Source organism: Centruroides vittatus, unplaced genomic scaffold, assembly GCF_030686945.1.
Source record: "Centruroides vittatus isolate TY-2023 unplaced genomic scaffold, ASM3068694v2 contig_3119, whole genome shotgun sequence".
Lineage (NCBI taxonomy): Eukaryota > Metazoa > Arthropoda > Arachnida > Scorpiones > Buthidae > Centruroides > Centruroides vittatus.
The window spans coordinates 72,134-96,982 of NW_027122010.1; the positions used below are offsets into that span (position 1 = coordinate 72,134).

At 29.4% G+C, this 24,849-nt stretch overlaps 1 protein-coding gene across 3 annotated transcripts; it reads right to left on the reverse strand.

Moving 5' to 3' along the window:
- Positions 1 to 24,241, reverse strand: LOC136973231 (major centromere autoantigen B-like). 3 transcript variants are annotated; one of them, XM_067267936.1, is made up of 7 exons: positions 23,649 to 24,241; positions 12,581 to 12,637; positions 12,426 to 12,509; positions 12,274 to 12,336; positions 9,316 to 9,399; positions 506 to 573; positions 2 to 424 (listed from the first exon to the last, which is right to left on the reverse strand). In XM_067267936.1, the coding sequence occupies exons 1-7, from the start codon at positions 24,113 to 24,115 to the stop codon at positions 174 to 176; spliced, it is 1,074 nt and encodes a 357-aa protein (XP_067124037.1). In that variant the 5' UTR covers positions 24,116 to 24,241; the 3' UTR covers positions 2 to 173. The 3 variants fall into 3 exon arrangements, with proteins under 3 accessions (XP_067124038.1, XP_067124037.1, XP_067124039.1); XM_067267937.1 differs by lacking the exon at positions 12,274 to 12,336 and having other exon boundaries at positions 1 to 424; XM_067267938.1 differs by lacking the exons at positions 12,274 to 12,336; positions 12,426 to 12,509 and having other exon boundaries at positions 3 to 424.
- Positions 24,242 to 24,849: the final 608 nt, after the last annotated feature.

Sequence of the window (24,849 nt, forward strand, 5' to 3'; positions counted from 1 at the left end):
AAAAAATAAATAAATTTTTAACTTTTACATGAATTTCAATGTCATGATAACACTTGAAATGTTGATGTTGTTTTAAAATGTTAAAAGAATAAGAATATTCTCACTGATAAATCATTATTTGAAATGTATGACAACAATATTCAAATATTTGTGATTCATGTGTCTATTAAAGGTCATGAATTTTCTTCTACTGCTTCACGAACCATTCTTAATATTTTTTCTTGAAGACGAAGCCTGACAGAAAGAGACAGCTGTTCAACATAAGGCACTAAACTTGCAAAAAATGTCTCTGTAGCACTTAGCTGAGGGGGAAGTGCTAAACTTCTAGAATTTTCCATCAGTGTAGCTAGAAATTTTTCATCAATACTGGAAAGTTTTTCTCTATGCCTCAAAAGACATAAACTACTACTAATTTCAGGAACATCTGAAAAAAAAAAAAAAAATCAACATATACTTAATATAATCATAATTTCAACTAATTAATCAAATTTTATAATTTACTAACTATAACTTGATGTCTGATTAGAGCTGTCTGGTAATATTTCTTCTGGATCACTTAAGTCTTCCAAGGACCTTTATAAAAAATAATAAATGTCAATAATTATCTAAATTCACTTTTATAGAATAAATATTAAAATTATTTTTTGTAACATTACAAGTTCAAAACTTTGAGCTGATACTAAGCCAATTAGAAATATGCATTACGTATTAAAACTGCTGAATATTAATATTAAGAATTGTTTAGTTACAGTGACATTGTCACAATGCCAGGCTACAATTTTTAATCATATTTTAATTTAAAAAATTGTAAGATTTCCAGTCCAGACTGAAAATTTGTATACAGTTAATCCAATCTCTGGTCCCCCAAGCTTTCCATATCTGGTCTCAATTTTCATCTGTCTAACTCTGTTCTCAAGATTAAGCAAGGACATATGAATAACAGAAGGAATCTATAGGTCTGCAATTTGAAAATTACACCCAATAACAATATCGATCTACATTCTTTAGGAAAAATAAAAATAGATCCCCACTTTTATGAATTCATTGGTTCTTGAAAATCCATTATGTGAGCTTTTCTATCAGCTCATCATCATAAATTATGGTTTTGTTCTTGAAAATGTAAACTGAATTGTACAACTTTTAATTAAGATGACCAACAAAAAAAATATGACACTTTATATAATCATAACAAAACACATATATATATACACCTTATCATAAAAATAGGTGTCTATTATAATTCTTAAATTTTTCAAAATTTTTTTATATGAAAAATAATTGGTCCTACATAAAACAAACAAAACAGCACATTAAGTAACTGCAATTCTCTGTTTCTCTCTAATTACAAAGAAAACATTTAATTAAAAAAAAAAGCTATAAATTAACTTTAAAAAAGCACTTTTTCCAAAGCATTTAGGCTTCAGTTTTCAGGTTTTAAGAAACAAAAGAAAATTTTGATGAACACTGTTTAATTTTTAAAAATCAAACAACACATTACAGCAATTAAAAAATAACAGTAAAGCAAAATTTAGAGAAAACAAATAATTTAAGAGCATACAATAAAGACTAAATAATGCTAAAAAGCATAAGATGCATTCAAGTTTACCTACACAATAAATATTGCAATCATGAAATTAATAAAGCTTATTTGTTTTTCAAACTACTTCCAAATCAATAAAAGACTTTAATTTCAAAAAAATGGCACTTTTTGAAAGTTAAGTCCTTTGATAATTCATATATAATTTTACCTACAAGTAGTCTTAAATGAGTTACTCTTTACATATAAACCCAGCTTTACTAATACATATCCCTTAGATTATTTTTGATATGTAGATGACATACTTGTCTCATAGCTTGGAAAGGACATTTTAATTCTTTTGAACAGACTTTAGTTTCCATTAAAGCATATATTACTTTCTCCAACAAGAGAAAAACAAATTCCAATAAATTTCTTGAACTTGCTAATACAGGATACATTAACCACTTTCTCAAGATATTGATCTCTGCTATTCTGGTACCTACTATCATCTTATATTCAAACTCCATTAAATCACATTGTTCCATTCCTATTAGAAGTTACACTGATCTTGAATGTCAAACATGTTTGCTGTATATAACATCTCTTAAATCAAGCCTAGAGTAGGACATTTAATTACAGACATCATCTGTTTTCCAGATACATTTCTAATTTTTGCTTCTTCAGTGTAAGCCTTATTTAGATGCTACTATCTATTCCATTCTTAAAAGAGCATTCCTTTACACTTCAACAAAGCAACTACTAGAAATGAAGTTGAATATCATAAAAACAGCCTTGCTTGTATCCAGATACATATAAGCTAATATTTTTTGTAGGTTAATTAAAATAAATTCAGCATGCTTAATTTCCAAAAACTGGTCAATGATTCAAAGACATTTTCCAAAATATCTTCTACTTATAAATTGTTGTACTTAAATACAATTTAGATAGCTGCTTTGCCATCCTTACAAATAACTATAATAAAAAATAGATTCTTGGAGCTTATAAAATTCCTTTAGTCAGTGCTAACAAATGACTATTATATTGAAGCTAAAATGTTATTAATACAAATCAAATAGAATGGAGCATATAGGAGATATAAATGCAAAGAAAAATAATACCAAACTGACAATCCTTTCCTAACAAGATAATGTTAAAATGTATAGCAATTCCTAAAATACCATCTTTTTCTATAAGTAAGTCATCATATAAATTTATTATTCATGATATGAAATTAGCAGTTGTCAATTGTCTAAGGCAACCAAAATTTTATTTGGATTACCAAATATAGGCTACTATTGAAGTGGTCCTGCAGATAATCTCATTTTGTTTTCTTGTTCTCATTTTTTCTTAACTTTTTTCATACTTTTTCATATTTTATCTATTAAATAATAGTAAGTATTCTTTTAGAAATAATAATAATAATAATTTCCTTTTTCTCTGGTGAAACCATGTTTTATATTTTCTTTCTTGCATAGACACAATGTAGTGATGAACTTAAACACTAGGCAAATTTTAACTGAATAAACGACGAAAAATTTGCCTAGTGTTTAAATTCATCACTACATTGTGTCTGTGCAAGAAAGAAATAATAATAATAATAATAGCAACCACCAAAAATCTGTTTGAGACATCAAACTCTAGGATGGCAAATCTAACTAACAGCTGCCTAGAATACGAGAGCAGGAAGTATGTGAGATGGGAAAATAGGGACAATTTATGAATTAATAGTCATTTGCATGGGTATCTGCAGAACATTTTCCAGAGGGAGGGGCAAAGTTGGAGATAAATAATTACATCAATAAATTTTTATTTAATAATCTTAATAATTTTTGGGGGGATTTTTTCACAGGTAGATTATAGAATATACTATTGTATAAACACAAAAAGACAGATAAAGCATCCATGATCGAAGATTACATATCTCAATAATTTTTAAAATTATAATCTGTGGAATTTTTTACTTGATCCCAGAGAGAGGCAAGTGTTCTGTTTGCCATTTCTGAGACACTCATTTTCACTTGTATGATCTACAAAACACTGTTAAATTTAAAAGTCTTTAATAATTACTATTATTATTACAATAAAAATTCTCTAACTTGAAGCTCCAAGAGGCAGGAAAAAACTGAGTTACAGATGATTCAAGTTAGAGAACAATAGAGTGAAAAATGCCAATTCTGAATAATTTGTATTTTTACTTCTCTTGCTTTATATAAAAAATCTTTTAAACAGCCTTTCAACAAAATGATCAATGTAACTAATGGAATTGAACAGATTTGCAGGTACATCTTGTCATAAAGTGAGAGGTTCTCTTGGTTTTGACCGGAAGTTGTCTGCAAATGGGTGTTGGGCAATAGATACAATTAACTATCTGAAATTTCATAAAACTCTGATAATTAGGATTACTTTGAATAGAATAAATAATAAAATTTGAGTCTGGAAAGTTGAAGTAACACAAATCAATGTCAGGGGACTGTGAAAAGTTTTGACTTGGAGAAAATTCAAGTTAAGGAAAATCAAATTGAAGATGTTAAATCCCTATGCTATTCTGTTGAGAACTACCAAGTGATTTATTTTGTTCAAGTTAAAGAAATATTTGAGTTAGCAAAGTTTTACTGTATATTATCTATTATTCATTAATTTAATTCACTATTGCATTTAAATCTAAATTTGATTTTAATTTGATTAACCAAATTAAAATATTTTCTAAAACATGTTAACAAAATATTAAATAGCATTCTGATGACTAAATTTAAAATGTATCTTTAAGATTAATATTTTGTGATATTAAATTAATTTTGCTTTTTAAAAAATAAAACATACAAGAAATGGCTAATTTTTGCCATGACTGATACTTTTTCTGAAACAGACAAGTTTTCATTTTATTTATGTTCTAAACTAAATGTGTACTGTGTTTTAATTTAAATACAGAACAGAAAATCATAGATTTTTTAAATAACAGTTTCACATTAATGATTGAAATCAGGTACTAACACCTGATTAATAAATTGTTTAATTCATTTATCACATTCTTTGGAAGTATAGTCTATTTTACTATTTTATAGCAATTTTGTGCTTATTTTGTACAATGAAAATGCACTTGGGCTATTTGCCTCTCTTCAATCCTTATTGTACAAACTGATAAAACTGAAATGATATTTAAAAATGACTACTGGAATAACAAAGTATTTAAAACAAAGGGGTAAAACTGTAAAACTTAAAACTTGCTAAATAAGGTAGAAAAGCACAGAAAAACATTTCTAACCTCAGTTATTATAATCTTTATTGTACCTGCTTAATTAATATCTATATTTTCTATAATTTTTGGTTTCCTATTATTGAATTTACATATAACTACATTTTTTTTCTTTTTGTTTATAAATTTAGTTACTGTAACATACTGTTCAATGTTGAACTTTAAATAGCATTCTGATGAATGCTATTTAAATTCAAAACTTTATTTTTTGATGTTTAAAACCTAAATAAGCCTAAATGCTTAGGTAAAATTTTGTTAATTTAAATCATTTTATTAAACATTGTCTTTGTAATTAGAATTGTGATTACTTAACATACTTTACTAAATGTGAAGAAAAAATATTGCCATTACAGTAGACCCCCCTATAACAAGGTAGATAAGTTCCGTGTTATATGAATACGTGTTGTACGAGTCACTTAAATACATGAGCCAATCACTGCCCGTGTGCCGGGCAGTGATTGGCTCATGTATTTAAGTGACTCGTACAACACGTATTCATATAACACGGAACTTATCTACCATATTATAGGAGGTCTACTGTATGTTTTACTAAGAATTTGTAGTTGCATATATGAAAAATCATAATCATTAATCGTCTAATTAATACAGTATAACAAGTATTTTATGTACAATTCAGACTTAATCAGATGTTTTGGTTAAACATCAAAAAATGGATAACCAAATATTCATTGCATCTTTATATATATTTAAAATTACTTACTGTTTAGTATTTATTATTACTAAAGTATAAAGAAAAAAACACCGGAGTGAAACTAAATTAAATTGAACAACTGAAGTGCCTTTGACCGGTGTGCTTCTTCTCTCTCTCTCTCTCTGTAAATCGCAATACACACTGTATCAATTTTTAAAAAGAAAGTCAACTTATCATCAGCTTGGGAAGCCTTTCTTAACAGATCCCTGAAGTAGCACTATACTCTCATCGTGCAAGTCTAATATGACGACATTGGCTACACGCGACAGCGTTCCAGAATGCAGTTTTTTCTAAAGCAACGGTCAACTTCGACAGGATATTTAAATTTGTAGAACAGAATTCCGTTACACCTGAGGAAGAACCCAACGAGGTTCGAAAACGTTTGCAATTTACAGAGAGAGAGAGAGAAGAAGCACACCAGTCAAAAACACTTCAGTTGTTCAATTTAATTTATTACTACTATTTTTTGAGAAAAAAAACAGTATCATCTCTTCTACTTTCAACCAAATAATGGGGTTCATTTTCACTTCAAATAATGGTTCATAAATAATATTTCATTAATTTTCAATTCAATAGCAAATAAATTCTTTCATATTTTTTAATATACAGTAGAAGCTCCATATTCATAAGCATTTCTTGTTCATGCATTTCACACATTTGCAGTTTGGTATTTACAAGTATTTTCTATACTGGCAGAGTTAAAACCTTCTTATTCACAGAGGATTAGCAAAAGTAATGGAATAATAGATAAAGAAGCAATTAAACAATTTTTGATATTTTTATCTTAAGTATATTTTATTTGAATTCACTTTTTCAACATGCAATTTGTAGTTTCTGGAGTCAAGACACACACTTAATGGATAATAAATTTATATATTTCTAACACCAAATACTTAAACTGGACAATAGCTATGTATCATACATTTCAGTAACCTTATATCCAATCCAGCAGCATTAAAAAAAACCGTTCAAGCATTTTTGACCTACACCAAAGGCCTTCCTCAGGAACAACTGAGTTCTAAAATGGAATGCTAATGTAAACGGATCAAAAACTTTAAAAACTTGAACTGATGGAATTTGAAGACTGAATGCTATTATGTTGTCGAAATTAGCAACTTTCATTGGATACATATTGGCTCACATTGACAGTTTATAACAGGCTTGCCAAGCTCTGGAAACAAGTTTCTCGTGGCTTTAATTGATACAATTACCTTTGAATGTAACTTTAAAAATTTCAAGGCCTCCATATCTCCAATGTGTTTGACTCTTGCTGTCATCCTGAGAAGAGTGTCATGTTACAGCAAAGGAATCACTTCTTCATCCAAGGTGTAAACAGAGAGAGCAGAGATGGTTTTCCTGTGTGCTATGTCATACCTGTGTTTTTTAACCAGTTTCAATAATAACCTTTTTATTGAGCCAATTTATACTAAGTCCTTATCACACCTATTATTTAAAAATGCAAAAGATCCCACCAACACACACCACACAGAGCCCCTGGAGTGTACAAAATTTGCATATGGAATAAAAGGTGGGACTTAGAAAGGGACTTAGTACACATTGGCTCAACAAAAAGGTCATTATTGAAATAGGTTAAAAACATGGGTATGAAATAGCACATAAGAAAATCACCACTGCCCTCCTTGATTATACCTCAACATTTTTTAAAATAAAATATATAAATAATTTCTATCAAAATTCCAAAAACTTTTAAGTAAGCTCATTAGAAAAATTAAACAATTTCATACCCATATTCTCCATTGTGCTCAACAAGAACTAAAATTCTTCTCAGATGAAGAAGTGATTCCTTTGCTGCAACATGACACTCTTAGGATGACAGCAAGAGTCAAACACATTGGAGATATGAAGGCCTTAAAATTTTTAAAGTTACATTAAAGGGTAATTGTATCAATTACAAGCATGAGGAATCCATTTCCAGAGCTTGGCAGGCCTGTTATTATTCATCAATGTGAGTCAGTATGTATCCAATGAAAGTTGCTAATTTTGACAACATAATAGCATTCAATCTTCAAATTCCATCAATTCAAGTTTTTAAAGTTCTAAAAATACACCTCAGAAATTATTACAAAGATTGCTTTTAGTCCATGGTATAATTAAATAAAATAAAATATCTACTAACGTGAGGTAGATATTTGATTTAATTTAACACCTCAGAAGCTGGAAAAAAGATTTAAATACTCACAGAAACCTTCCACATTGGTTCTAGCAAATTGTTTTATTGTTTTTTACATTAAATCTAATGTTTTCGACCATTTTCAGAGATCTTTGTCAGGTTAATATATACTGCTCTATAAATCAAATGTTATTTGAGCAGCTTTTTTTAAAAAACTAAACATTCTATGTGCCACATGACAATATTCAAATTCAAAACATAAATGTGACGTATATAACAATGAAATATGATATAATAACAATTTTTTAAAAAATATGTGCATAACTTTCCATAATATGATTGGAGAGATAGACTAGACAAAACGTTTTAAACATCATAACACACTTATTAATGACTGGTGATTGTAGTGACAAAATTTACAACATTGTATTAATGTTTGCTACTGTAAGAGGGAACAAGACTGCTTGCCATACTTGCAATATTTTCTTTACTATTAATACAACTTTCCTTGAGTATTGCTTTATAAATTTCAATAGCGTCAGTTATTCTTATCTGTTGTATATTGAAGGTGATGTGGAGGGGCTTAGCCTCATCCCAACACAGAGACACCCAAGACACACTAGCAAATTGGACCAGAATCATATTAAATAAAAATTTTTAAAAAATTTTTACATAGTAAAATTTACTGAGTTACATCAAAATTTAATGAATTTTTACATAACTCAAAAGAAATAAAGTTTTTAACAAAAAAAGTTAAAATTTTAAGAATTTTTGCTTACATTGAATTATTTTGAATGTTATAATTCATTTGTGAGATGTCGTACACATGCTTGCTTATTCTGATCATTAATGATCTACTAGTTGTTAAACTTATGTAGACAAGGTTTCGATTGAACCTAGTATCTAGTAATGGAATTTTATATACACCTGGAACTACACAATATATAAAGACACTGAATACACCTTACACAGTTCTCCAGCAATTAATTTTTAATTAAAACTAATGTTTTTTGCCCTGATTAATAAGCCTTCATCAGGTTTTTAAACATGATGAAGGCTATTTATAAACTAATTAATCTGTGTAGTTCATTTTGCTTAAAGATATTAAGCAATTTCTCTGATTTTGACAGATTTTAATAATAAACAAAATAATATTTAATAAAATTGCTGCAAATTATGAAGAATATTGAAAAACATATTTCTTAAGTATAATTTCAAAATTTTAAGAAAATAATGCTTTACATAATGTAAGATTGTAGGTAGAGAGTCTTAAAATTTCAAGAGGAATAAAAGAATGAACATTAAGAACTGTTGTGATTTCTAAACAAAAGAAAAACCACAAATTAAAATTTTTAAGAATAAATAAGTAAGCTACAATAATCATTTTAATCTTTTAGTTTATAACAAAATAGAATTTGTTTTGTTTTTATGTGGAATTATGATTTACTTTCTATATCATCTATTTTTTCAATCTAACCGTACTGATTCAACATATTTTGCTTTGTCATATTTATGGTTTCAATATTCACAGCAGTTTTGAAGAACATAATCTCCATTGTCATTATATTAAATAAACATTTTAAAAGAATTTTACATAGTAAAATTTACTGAGTTACATCAAAATTTAATGAATTTTTACATAACTCAAAAGAAATAAAGTTTCTAACAAAAAAGTTAAAATTTTAAGAATTTTTGCTTACATTGAATTATTTTGAATGTTTAATAAAATATCAGGTTCACCATCTTCATCTGGTGAATTTTCTTGTTTTATTGGACTCGTGGATCTGAAAAAAATTGATTTTATTTTTTAATTAAATACTATTTTTTTTAAATTAAATTACTTAACTCAATAAAATAATTATCTCCATTAGCACAACTAAATTTATTAAAGAAGTAAAAAATGAGGTTTTGATGATGATCATAGTAGAAAGTTAGTATAATCAACTAAAAATAGGCTTTGAATTTAAAAAGACTATTCTAGCTATATTATTTATAGAATAACATTATATTTGTACAGTGATAGAAACTTATTCTCTTTCAAATAATTATCTCAGAATATCTATAGCATATTACGTCAAGAATATTTATGAATTAATTACAAATTTTGTGTTGTGTTTGCATAGAAAATTGCTATAAATTTTACTTTATTTAAATAAAAATCACTCAAATCTTTAAAGTAAACTTTTGTATAAATATAGGAAAAAAACTCAGGAACAATAGAGGAGCAGAGAAAATTTAATTAAATTACATAATGTTCATAATTATTGTTAATCAAATTAATTTTTATAATTTATTACTAAGTTAAATTAAATGTTTATGTTGTATTAAAGAGAGAATTATTCGTCAATAAATGAAGTTATGGATAAACTTTTGTTTTAGTAAACTTATTTAGAAGAGAGCATTGTAAAAATATTTTATTTAGTATTTTGGTTACAATTATCTATTATTGTAATTTAACATTATATAATTGTCTTTGATATTAAGAAAATCCAAAACTGATGCTATATAAATGTACAAAACAAAAATATTTATCAATTTTGCTTTCGAAATATATAAAAATGCTACTAAGGAAAACAGATGTGGCTAAACACCATTATTGTAATGTATAGTTTTAGTTAGTCTAACATATTTTATTGTATATTAGAATATATTTTCCTTCCTTCTTCCTAGTACTATTATCTTCCCTTCCTGGTATTTTCTCCTGACCGGTGCGTAACGGCTCAACAGCAAGTGGTCTCTTAGGACAATGGACGGTATGCGGCCCTCAGGTTAGAACGGGGACGAAGTGGTCATTCTTTGGCTAGAATCGAAGGAGAAAGGAGGCTCCAAGACTAGATCCCCACCACGTTTTTGGGACCATGTGGAGACAACAAAGAGACGAAGGAAAGGAGGAAAATTAGGACCGAAAAGAGAAAAGGAAGTTCAAGTGTATTTTTGTCCCTGTCTGTCAAGGAATTTACGTTCTAGTGGTAAAATTAACATTGTTCGTGATAGAGAAGAGATCCACCAAATATCGTATATATCGCACCGAAATACCCCCTTTCTTTTTCATTATATCCTCTACTTCATTCTTCTATATTTTTCCCATTATCCTAATTTAGTTATAATTAGTTATAAGTTTAGTTATAAGTTGTATATATGTATATATTTACTTGTCGGGGAGAGATTATTTTTGTGTTGCTGGCATCCTACAAGTTCCTGTATCTTATCACGCGAATTAAAGATTTTGTTTTTGAAAATCCCAGTTTCTTTGTACTCAGTATTCGCATAAATCACACAGACTTTTCTTTAATAGCATTTCAATATACACAACATAAATACTTCCAACAAGTTTATTACGTTTATCAAGATAACAATAAAAATGCCTAGCATTTGTTAAAAGAAAAATAGAAAGAAAACATAAAACTATTTAAATTATTATTGTATTTTTAAAAGAACATATAAAAACTAAAACAAAATCATATATAAAAATATAGAATAAAACAATAAGCAAACAGCACAAAATTACAAAATATTCTAATAACAATAAATCAGAATACTAATATATTAATATATAAATCTAATGCAAAAAAGCATAGATTTCCATTTATTTTGAAACAGACTGAAAACAATTTAAAAATTTAGCTGTTTTATATCTGATATAATAAGAAACGTATTCAGCAATAAGAGTGGAACATCTAATCATCTAATTTAAATAAATTTTGAAATGTACTTTCAATACTATCATTTGTCATGTAAAGCTTTGTGTAAATTAAACTGATAAACTTAGTTCCCAGAATAGAAACTTTCAGGAAAAAGCAAAATCAGATTTTTAGTAGAAACTGGCTATCTTAAAAATTGTTAGGTTTAAGATATAACCTATTACAAAAGGTGTTTATTTTGTCATATACAATCCATATAATGGCTCAGAGTACCTTTTATAATTTAAAAAAAACCTATTCTGTTCTGATAAAACCTGATGATTTTCAAGATCATCTAAGATCAGTAAAATTGTTCCATCTGTTCTATAAACTTGGTAATTAGTCCCATTTTCCTATCTCCAATGGTATTTGAGAAAAAAAAATGCCACCAGTAAATCACCCTGTTTATTAAATACTTTTTAATTTATAATACTCTATTATAGACTCCAATTTTATACTTTTATTATAATTTTATTTTATGATAGACAATTATATGTTTATCATTAAAAAAAGTTAATATACCATAGAATTATGTTTCTATTACTTGTCAAAAAATATCAAATTTATGCTATGAGTTAACAGTTTTGTTAAATAATGAAACTGCAGACAAATTTCTTAACTAAGAGAAAACAATTTATTCATCCCTTATATTAGAGGAGAATACAAAAAGAAATATCTAATATCAAATTTTTGTGAAAGAATAATCTAAAGAATTAACAAAATAACAAGAAGAATTTATATACAATTTGTTGAAAATATATTTAATTCAAGATAATGCGGAAATGATAATCCTATGATATACAATAGCTTGATCTAGTTCAACAATAAAATGTTCATATTAATACAGTATGAAATCTCAAATGTTTATGTACACCAAATTTAGTTCTGTTTTTATTAAATGACTTTATACTAATTATCATCAAAACAAATCTTAAGAATTTCTAATTAAACTCAAAGTATATTTATATTAAATCTTACATTATATTTTCTTCATTAGAGTCATTACAATTTGCATCTTGTTCTGACAGATTTATCACTGACCTAATTTATATTTCAAATAGAAATATATTAATTTCTTTACATAAATATTTTTTTTATTAAAACAAAACAATAAATAGTAAAATTCTTACATTGAATTACTCTGCAAATCAATAAAAATCTCTTGTTCATTTTGTTCTGCTTGCTCACTTTCTGGTTTTACTGTATTACTTAAACTAAAATAATTTTGTGTTTTTATTTTATAATTAACTTAGAAATCTGAAGTATTTAAAAATATTTATCTTACATTGACTTCATTATCTCTGTGTAATCAGTACAGTTAGGTTCCTCTACTTCTACAGATCTGAAAAATGCAATGAGAACTTCTATAACAATTAACTGCATCATATTAAAAGCATACTCATCTTTTAAATATTTATAATTAAATCATGAAAATAAAGCTTATTAGTAAAATTATTAATAATCATGTTTTATCATTTCTCTCTCTATATATATATATATATATATATATATATATCAGATGGTTATAAAATAAGTTTTCTTATTTCAGAGTCTCTGGAATAGAGTATCATTGTGAAAATCCATAGATACCGGTACTTATCTAAAAAATGCAGAAACAATTTAACAAAGAAAGTATTAGTTCAAATTTTTACCATATTGGCATTGCAAATACAAAATAGAAAGGCACAGATAAAACTTTCTGAATAATCTATCCATCACTAGAGATGACATATTGAAAACAAATGACTGCATAGGTCACAGTTTCTTGTAAATGTCATGTTAAATGTTTATCACTTCCCATATATTAACATGATTCCTGTTCTGCAGGAATAACAATGCATGGAAACCACAATGTTCATTCAAAACAGTGCCCTTCAAGTGAAATAACTTCTGTATACAATATTCAGAAAAATTTATTTTTTCTGAATAAAAATTCCTCCTTTCCAAAAATCGGCATACCAGTATAATAGTCCTATTAATATGATAAGTCCTTAGTTGACAATAATATAATAAAAAAGCACTTCAAAAGTAGTTTACAAAATTCCATTCCAGTGATTTGTTTTTAAAAGATGAAGAAAGATCAGACTGCTTCTCAGACTTTAATGACAACATTTTAAAGGTTCTGACTGAACAGAACTTGCAGCAAACAATGAGGGAGTTAGCAGAGAAGCTGCACACATCCCAATCAATCATCAATCATTACTCAAAAAACTAGGAAACGTGAGCAAGCTGGAAGTTTGGGTTCTGCATAACCTTAGTGAATGGAATAAAGCTGACAGAAGGTTGATAGCTGCTACCTTGTTTTCTTGGCATAAAGAGAAACCTTTTTTGCCTAAAATTGTTATGGGCAATGGAAAGTGGATCACTTACAAAAATGTCATTCAAAAAAGACAATGGGTTGACAAAGATGATTAGCCTCAACTGGACCCCAAGCCCAAGGTGCATGGAAGAAAAATTTTGTTATGTGCTATCAAGGAATTATCCATGTTGAGTTGTTGCCACAAAATGAAACTATTACTGTAAATGTATACATTCAACAGTTTCGAGCAGCTTCAGCTAAAATTTCGAGAAAACCATCCTGCACTTGTTAACAGGAAAAAAAAAGTCACCTTTTTGCATGACAATGCAGCAAAGATTACACAAGAAAAAATTTTGGAGTTTGGCTGGTCTGTTTTGCCTCATCCACCATATTCACCAGACCTGGCACGAACAGATTTTCATCTTTTCCAGGCACAGCACAATGCTTTACAAGGGCACTTCCAAAATGTTGACCAAGTTCAGGAGTTCAACCAGGAGTTTTTTGATTCAAAACTACCAGAATTTTATTCAAGAGGAATTGACAGGTTGCCCAGAAAAATGGCAAAAGTCATCAATAATGATGGTGGTTCCCAAAGTGGATACTACTGCTCCCCACGGGCAGTAAGTAAATCTAGTGAGGCAAAAAGAAGCAAGTGGGTGGCAAGGTACTGAACAGTGACCCATAGGCAAATATTGGGATCGCTGATAGCTTTTCCCTTTCCTCTGTAAAACAGGTAAAAAGAAACATTACATTTAATGGTTTCCAGATGCTGAGAACAACATATGGTAAGGACATAAAGTGTGAAGGTCACAGAAAAGTTTTCCTACGAATATTTCCAAGCCTTTCTCACACAAGAGAAAATGGGTTAGGGGGCATTGGAGTACACTTGGGGGAGTTAGATATAACTTTATGGAACAATGGGGCAGTGGATTGAAAAAGTTTGGGAATCACTGGTCTAGAGTCATGCATCTTATTTCTCTGTCACTAATTCCATTGCATCATTTTAATGATTTTATTAGAACAATTGATTTCTCTGAAATATTTACTGTTATGAATATTGATTCATAATAGTAAATATTTAAGAGATAAACTTGGCTCAATCTCATTAGCCTCTTACAGAAACACATTCAAATACTAGGATGAAAATCCCAATATGTTTATAATAACTTTACTGCTCAAATAAGCATTATATTTAAACAGTTCCAAATTCAAATTTAAATGATTTTAGACTCAGAATAGTCAATCAATTCTACATTTCTGAAAAAACTTAAAATGCAGAAAAATGTTCCATATTTTTTAGTAACTACAAACAGCAATTAGTAAAAAAGTCTTCTGAACAAAATATTACAGTTAAGTAATTAAATTCAAAAAATATAGTTTAATAGACAGACTTGATAAGTTTGATAAAAATAATTTTAATTTCTTTTCCACTAAATATTTAATTTTTCACATTTGATAGCCAATAATAATAATAATATCAAATAAATTTTAAAATTTGGTGAGGAGCCATCCATTAATTACATGTACGTACATGTAATTAATGGATGGCTCCTCACCAAAGCTTAAAGAAGAAGGGCGCTGTATATAGAGAGATATGACCTTAACAAGTTTTATTTGTGTCTAAAAATACACTACAAAAACATGGTGGCTGCCAGTTCAAATATTGCAGTTACAACCCTAAACATGGCAAGAAACAGTGACAACACTACTATACAGTAGAACCTTGATTATCCGGACTAATTGGGGATGAATATAGTCCAAATAAGGGAAAATCCGGATAATCGAAAAAAAATAATAATTGACAGTGAAAGACATATACATACAGCATGAATAATTTTTATTTGTCTAGATTTACATATAGCTTCAATACTAAATTATTTTTTATTAAGAAATTCGATTATCGATTTTTGTTTAAAGCTAGCTGTTCTTTTTGAAGCTGCTAAATCGCAAATACTTTTAAAATATGTAAGTTGTCCTGAGTTACATACACTCTTCTTGGCTCTCAAACCACTTCATGGCGACATCTAAACACTGAAAAGCTTCAGAATGTGTACGACCAATATCTCTTACTTTGCAAATCTCTTCTTCATCTTCTCGATCTTGTTCATCTGAGGCAGATATTTCTTTAATTATTTCCTCATCATTCAAAATTTGGAATCCAGGATAGTTCACATTGCAATTTAACCACTCGGATACATCTTCTTCGTCACATTCAGCACATATTGAAATTTGTGCTATTGCTTCTGGAATGCCTCCTATACCACTTTCTACTGTGTTACTGGAATTTACTAATGGTCTTTTCAAAATTTTGTTCCATGATTTTCTCAAAGTTGATACATTTATAGAATTCCAACTCTCTACTGCCATGTAGCAACAGTCTTTTAAATTTGTTTTCTTATGGAAGCTGATAACTGTTTCTTCGTTATTCTTGTCTGCTAGCAATAATCGACAAAGCATCTGTTTTCTATATAAGCATTTTACTGAATAAATAAAACTATACTTGCTTACTGAAGAGACAATATCATAAAATAAACAACCATTAAAACTTCAGCAAAAATTCTTTAATCTTAAGAACGTTCTTAAAATTAAAGAATTTTTGCTGAAGTTTGAATGGTTGTTTATTTTATGAAAAAGCATTTTACTGTTTCTATCATACCTTGATCCATCTGTTGTATTACTGATGTGACATTTGGTGGAAGAAATTCTACCATAAACATTTCATCAATCTGGTTTAAACATTCTATAGATGGGTGGGATGGTACATTGTCTAGTAGTAATAATGTTTTTCCTCTTTTATCTATGGAGTTTTGATACTTTTTCACTTCTAGAATAAATTGCTTCTAGAATAAATTGCTTAAAAATTTTTCCATTCATCCAGGCTTTTTTTTGATGGTCATATTCAACTGAAAAACTTCTGATATTTTTAAAGCATCTGGGGTTCTTTGATTTCAAGCAGTGGAGTCTGTGTCTGCCTGCTGCATTGGCACACACCATAATGGTGAGACGTTCTTTACTAGTTTTGTACCCTGGTGCAGTATTTTCATGCCTTGATGTTAAAGATTTGTTGGGTAGTTTCTTCCAATTTAAAATGGTCTCATCAACATTATAAATAAATTCTTCGTCGAATCCTTCCTTCTCAACGAACACCTTCAATGTGTCTATGAAAGTGTTTGCTGAAGGTATGTCAGCAGAAAGCTTTTCCCCGTGAACTTCAAGTTCCCTGATACCATGTCATTGTTTGAATTTTTCAAGCCAGCCCAAACTTGCTTTGAAGGTGGATCTCCATTTAATCTTGTATTGAAAAATATTGCTTTTTCACACAATAATGGAACAGATATTGGCTGTCCAGATGATCTTTGTATGAACCATATAAACATACACTCTTCAACTTCTTCATTTCCTGATTTTTTGTAACTTTATGCTCTGATGTTCCATCTTCTGACATTAAACAATTAGTAAACTTTATAATTTTTTCACTTTGTTTTTTTATATCTGGGATCGTTGACATTCCAACACCATATTTATTAGATAAAGAATGTCCAGACTCACTGTGTTTCAAAGCATTGATTATATCCAATTTGTCTTTTAATGATAATACAACACATTTTCTTTTCGATGACATATCACTAATACAGTATTAAAAATAAATATTTAAATTGTGATCAAATTTTCAAGAAACAAATGTTCATATTGAATTTGGACTATACTACTGACCAGCACTAACAGACTGCCTATTGTTTAAAGAATCTCAAGAAAGTATCACTTACACATGCATCGCCGCTCTCACACATGCTGCTCCAAATAGTTTGATTGATCCATAACCAGCGGTTCATGTAACAATGTGTGTTGTATCACCACAGAATGTCCAGACAGATCAGTGCCATAGACAGTAGCAGGGCAAAACCTAAATTTGATGTGGGCAAGGTACATTTCGCGAGGCCCTCTGGTGGTGCAAGAAGGTGGATTTTATAAAATATAAAGCAGTTGAAACTGTCAAATTTTTATTCATAAAAATGCAAACTATTTATCGTTTTATGACGAGTAAAATTTTTTCGTCGCATTCACGGCTTTTAAGTAATACGTAAACCTTCAAGGTGCGAGGCTCCTTGTGGATACATTAACCTCTCCTAAAAGACAAATAAGGAAATTTCACCTCATTTTTAATATCTTAAAAATGTTGTGCTAATAGGTGTAATCCTACAGTGTACAGGCTCTTAAGAAATGATAAGGGAAGATATAAACGTAATAGCCTGGCAGGAATATACTCTATACCAGGGGTGGCCAACAAGTCGATCGCGATCGACCAGTTGATTGCCCAAGCCAATTTTGGTCAATCGCTTGCGATGTCTTGACTTAATGTATTATATTTGTAACCGAACGCAACAGTATGCATGCAGTTATGATTCGACTCATAAGCAGTGAACCTCGTACTGAAACACAGTGTATAAATATAGTATTTCACACCTCCACCTCCCCACTTAGACTATGCCTATGACAAAAGTCGACCGCAACACATTTTTAAGATAAAAAGTAGATCTTATGTACACAGAAGTTGGCCATTCCTGCTCTATACCGTTAAAAGATCTTAGGTTTAACTCCAACCTGGTATACATAGGAGCAACTATGCGGAACTTGAAGAAAAGGGTTGATGAGCATAAATACTCAGTGAATAATAACATTGACAGTACAGTCCTCGCTGCGTTTGCCAAACAGAAGATATCACAGTCTCCTGGGATCAGGCAGCAATTATTAGGGCTACAAGATCCACGTGAGCGGTGAAACACCTGGAGAAAGTAGAAATTCACAAGGTGCAGATGACCACACGGTGCATAAATCATAGGGATGCTGACAGGTTGTCCTCGGCCTGGAAGTCTTTCTATGATAAATTGGCTTAACCTTTACATCTTCATGGACGGCATTTTTAATTAATTGCTATAATATTTACTTAGTGTATACTTTTAGTTAATTTTAATTAGTTTGTTTATACCTGTTATTTTATTTTTATATTTATTGTAATTTTGTTAAGAACGCATTTGCAAGTTACTGTTAAATGTATAGCCGCATTTTGAACTTTTGTTTTTCGTAAATTCAAATTTCTCGTTCGATTCATCGGTAGAATAACTGAAGAAGATCGCTTAAAATGATTGAAAATGTTTTTAAGGTATTAAACGTTGTGCTGGACTGTTGAAAGGTGTTGTTTTATGTTACTTTATTTAATTGGTTCCAGTAAGCATTTGTTTACTCAAAATTAATATTACTTGAAACAGACAAAGAATTTTGTTTCTTTCCCTTGTTAAAAAGGAAACATGAAAAAGAAAATATTCATGAGAGCAATCTTAATATGTTCAAAAGTTAGATTTTGTGCATTAAAAGTGAACTTGAAAGTCAATTTCAAATTCTTAAGAAGCACAGCGAAATGTTTACTTTTTTAATAAAGCCTGACAAAATAGAAAAAAATTGTTTTTGATTTGCAGTATTTTCAATATCTTAAAGTTGACAATCTTAGTTTAGAAATGATTGATTTTAGAAGTTCAGCATTATGGACAGATAGATTCAAGACATTGCAGAAAGATTTGGAAAAATCAGGAGCTTATGATCTTTTCATGATATCAACATGTTGGGAATCACTTCCTATGAAGTTTTCATCTCTGAAAAAATTGGCTTTGCCATTTTGTCTGCACTCAGTTCAACTTATAAATATTGTCGCGTAGACGAATGACAATCAGACGTGAGGATTTCAAAGAGATGTTTATTCACTTCGATAAACGTACAACCGCTGCCAGATGAAAATAACGCTGCTCAACCTGAGCACTTGCACTTATATTCGCGTAGATGACCTGGCGCGTGAGGACAGGAGTTCCGCGAGAAGTGAGTCGCGGCAATATGAGCAAATATTTCACACATGAAATTTATTTTAATAAGAACAGCAACAGCTTAAGTACCAAAAATTCAGATGTTTGTATTCATCTTAAGACAACTAACTATAAGCCAGACTTGACTAAATTGACATCATAAGTTCAGCATCAGGGGAGCCATTGATATTGAAGAGAAAAATAAAGTTCATTCAGTTATGTTTGTTTTTATAATAATTATAATTATAATTTTGAATTATAAATATGAATTATAAATTTAGAATTACAATTTTAATTTCTATGTTTAAAGTTTAAAGTGTATTGTAATTACTTTCTCAATAAAATTTATCTTATTATTTACCAAAAAAAAACTGTTTTAAAATGAAAATACTACTGACCCGAAACGTCTTCTTAATACACACATTTTGATTGATTTTGACTCGCAACCATAAAAGATTGCCGACTCCTGCACTAGACCATAGGTTAAAATATGGTTTAGCTGTATATCTACCATAGCTCTACACAAAGGGCTAGTAGAAGCAATTGTTACCAGAATCACAGTAGCCATAGCTGGTTTACTTTTCTTCTTTTTACATACTCTAGAAAAGTGTCTTCTCTTTCTGCATTTGTTACAATTTTCATTTCAAACAGGACACCTATTGCAAAGATAATTCATATAACCACTTCCATTCAGTAGCAGCCAAATGTGTACAGGGACAAAGTAATATGTTCAAGATTGTTTAGATCATATTGCACAGGCTCTTTTTGAGTGGAAATCCTAATAGCATTTACCATGCTAGTATTAGAGACAAAAGTTTCCAACTGAATATAAGAAGATACTTGGATACATGCAGATTCAAAACTGCAGGCATGTGATAAGACTTCTTCAAATTTTAGATTATGACTTTCTAAAAGATGCTGATAAATCTAAGGGAATTTAATGGCATCTTCAAATCCTGAGCACTCTGTTATATAGGAGTCGACTAGGAAGCCAACAAAATTAAAAAGAAAAATAAATTTCCTCATGCTGTCTATTTCTGTTGACAATACGAAATTCTCAAAAGTTCAATGCTAACGAGACCATTGTTGAGAAGTACTGCTAATGTTTGGGCTAGTATTAAAGTGTTCAGGTTTAAGTAAATCATCCATCCTATGTAAATTCTAGACACAAATTTTCATATATAGAAAGATGTGACTTTAATAAAAGGTTTTATTCCTGTTTAAAAATGCATTATAAGAATATGATGGCTGCCAGTTCAAATATCATAGTTTTAACTCTAAACATGGTAGGGAACATATGGCCACACTGTGACAAACTACAACAGGTCACAAAAAATACATCATAATACACAATGGGGAGGAAGAGAATTAAGCATTACTACTACATCTATGTGAACTTTTTTAGTAGTATTAGAGGCATACAAATTTGTTCTTATGAGCCTACTTACTAGTCATGTGAATAAATTATTGATTAATAATTCTGCAAATATTTTCTAAAGTCATTTCTTTAATGTTAGGGGGATTCTGTGAACTATTGTACACATAATTAAAAAAAGAGAAGTTTGCCAAAAGTACATTGTACACAACGGGAGAGAGATCATCAAAATTGGCTGAAAAACACTGTACATCTAGTTAATGGATAGCCCAAGTAAATGAATATCTGCAAACCACACTGGGGTAATGATAATACCATGCACACAAACCAATAACCGGTGATAACGTTAAACAACACACATTTTCTTAACTCCTTCCAAGTTCTTCCTCAGATGTTTAACCTTATTTTGCACCAGTTATTGATTTTTGTGCAGGGTATTACCAAGTAAATGAATATATCATTTAAGATCTATATTGAGAATGAATGTATCCTTATTTGAAGATAAATAAGCATATGACAGTGTTTCATGTAAAATAGACATTTAATCAACTATATAAATCTAATATTTGTATTCTATTATTGAATTCATCTATTAATACACAAAATATATTGTATGTGAAAATATTGCAAAAAATTTAAAAACAATTTATTTTTGGTTATATCAGTATAATTAAAACTAGCACCCAATTTCTTTGTCATACAGTAAATCCAAGAACCAGATTGTTTACAGGCTATTATTATGTATTACAGGCTATAAGTGAACTAATTATTAAATAATTAGCTTAATTACAGCTCATAAATAATCTGGCTTCTAGACACTTTCAATTATGATGAATTCTAAGAATACAGCTCTTTCTAAATATTAACCGATACATGGAAATCAAATGCCAATTTTTTTCTTTGCTAGAAGTCATAGTTTGATACGATAATTAACTGAACATAATTCTATTGTTTCTATTAATTGAAAAAGTTAAAATTCAAAAAATAAACCACAAAATTCTTAGTATATTACCAAGAAATATACAGAAAAATAGAAAAGATAAAAAAAAATTATAAGGTAAAATAAAAATTTTTACTTATTGTTATTCACACTACTTTTTTATTTCAGCTATCTTGTTTTAGGGGTTGTTTTGTTTAAAAAAGAAATCCCAATAGCTCTCTCAATGCATCCCAAGTTTACTTGCTCATATGAATAATCAAATTGATGAAGTTACTAGAATTGCATTCCATAAAAATTATTTTTAGTCCTAATTTCAATTAATAAATAAATAAGGAGGTGTTCTCCCATAATAAGTTACTATGATAAGTTTTTCAGTAACATATTTACAAGTTGTAAAACATTATGTAAATTAGCATGAGGTAATAGGTAATAAAAGCTGATTCTAAGAAAGACACAGAGTATACCCTTAACTGACTAACCAATAGAGTAAAAAAAAAAAAAAAAAAAAAAAAAAAAAAAAAAAAAAGAGAGAGAGCTGAAGCTGTATTGTAATTACTTATTATTATGGATTTTGGTGACATGTTGTTTTTCTCTGATTGGGTTAACATTAGTTACAAGTTTGATGTTCTAACTAGTTATGTTATAATAATTTTGATTAATAATGTGTGCAAAATACTAATATTTTTGTAGAAAATCAGGCCAGTATTTGCATTTACTTTTAATAGAATTTCTTTCACAAAGACTTCCAGTAATTTTGGTTAATATCAAAGTATTTCCAAACATGTTTTTCTTTTTAACCTTGGAATATAATGTGATTTTTATTTTATTTTGACTGTTGAATTATAGGTTTATTTTTGTAATTATTTTTGCACTTATTGAAGTTAACACTTTATGGTTTGCATTTATTTTTGGAAGCTTGTGTGTATATATATATATTTTTAGTTAACGTTACCCTATGGTAGCAAACGTGGTGACTCGTCTCTGAAACAGTGGGGATGCACGTTCTAACCTAACCTAACCTATTCTAATAAATTACCATAATTATTGCCAACCAAATTATTAGAATAAGGGTAATTTATTAGAATAGGTTAGGTTAGAACATGCGTCCCCACTGTTTCAGAGACGAGCCACCATGCTCGCTACCATAGGTAATATTAATCTTTTTTTTTTTTTTTTTTTTGAAATTATTAAAAATTTACATATAAAAAAAGTTATATATAAATCAAAGTTTTTTTATTAAAAGAATTTAATAAGGAATTATAAATTTAAATGATATGTTTATGATTATATTTACTCTGAATTAAAGATTCTTCAAAAGCTGAAACTTTTCTTTGCTATAAGAAAGACCACTTTCCTTCCTTTCTCAGCAAAAGATTTTTATTATAACACAATACTGTAAAACAACAATTTTTATTGCAAATGTTGAGGTGAAAGTAATGATTAAGGTGTTTATTTTTCAAATTTTATTCTGTACATTGACAGGAATATTCTGAAAGTGTTTTTCTGCCCTTACTTTTAGTTTTATTTTTAATGTTACATGATATGAGAGTTGTCTAGAATATCTATAAATTTTTTTATTTCCTCAATAAAAACTTAACTCAAAAATTTAAAATCACAAAATCAATGATTCAACAAGAAATTTTATTTCTAATATTTTAATTTATTTATTGTATTTCTGACAAGTAACATTAAATGATACTAAAAGTATTATAGATTATTTTAGATATGTAAATCTAAATCAAATAATAAATCATATATAAAAGTTTTTGCAACAAATAATTGTCTGTAGCATTCTTATTTTTCTAACAGTCATCAAGCATGAAATTAGTCCTTATTGATTATAATTTTACAAGTGTGAAGTAAAGCGTGGAAACAATAAAAACTTACCCAGCAACGGATGCAGATCCAGATGTTGTGACGTCATCATGACGATTCTTCTTGATCAAGGATGCATAAAGAGCATTGCGCTGCTTAAAACGATCTATCCAGCCGTTAGAAGCTTTAAAGTCGTTCATTCCCAGTTTGGTGGCTATATCTAAAGCCTTCTCCTTTAAAAGATTGCTATTCATGGGAAGACGATGCTCCTTGGCTTCTTTAAGCCATTCCGTCAGCACGTTCTCCAGCTCTTCATAAGGAGTCGATTTCATCTTCTTTCTCTTCTTAGCGTATGGACCACATTTAGCGGCATTTTCTTCGATAAACTTTCTCTTTTTAATGATAGTATTTAAAGTGGAAGGTGGTAAACCCAAACGATTGGCCAAACAAATTTTTGGACCCAAATTCGCATCCACCTGAGCCAGAATTTCTAGTTTATCAGTCAGAGTTAAGATTTTTCTCTTTTTTTTGCTCTCCATGCCGGACGAAGCAGCATAAAACTGTTCGCTTCTATTCTCTGTTGCAATTAAAATGATGCGAATCGTTTACTTTACGTCATTGCAAAACCGGGAAAGAGCGCACGACACCTCGATTTTGCAACTCTCGACAACGCCATCTTTAATATGGCTACGTTCGTTAGCAAAAGTCTCATCTCCGAAACTAAAGCAAATTTTTAAGTAAAAATACTGTATAGAAATATCATTACATAATATGTTATCTGCGTAAAAATGAGCGAAAGCAAGATCATTAAACTATAGTTTCTGATCCCGTTATAATGATTACGTTTTTTTAAACTGTTTTTCTCCTGTAGACGCTAAGAGGGCCTGTATTTTTTTTTTTTTTTTTTTTTTTTTTTATCAAGTTCGTCGCAGGTTCGACTAAGCACAGAATAGGGCGACCAGGTGGTGAAGTACAGACCACCCCTAAGAAATTCATGAGATTTTTTACCTGACGGGAGTTCATTAATATTAGGCCGGATCGCCGATTGGTCAAGGTGGCAGCCTACCGCTCTGGGGAACCAGGGATCGAATCCGGATGGGTCGAAAAAGCTCCAGGAATTTTGCAGCTGATGGTTCGTCTGGATATGTCAGGCCCCATTCATCATTACTCGGCCGTCCTTGACCGAACCCATAATGGGCTTGCTAAAAGAGGCCCTCTTAGTGTCCACAGGGCGGAAAGAGATAAAAAAAAAATTGATAATATTTTTTTCCAG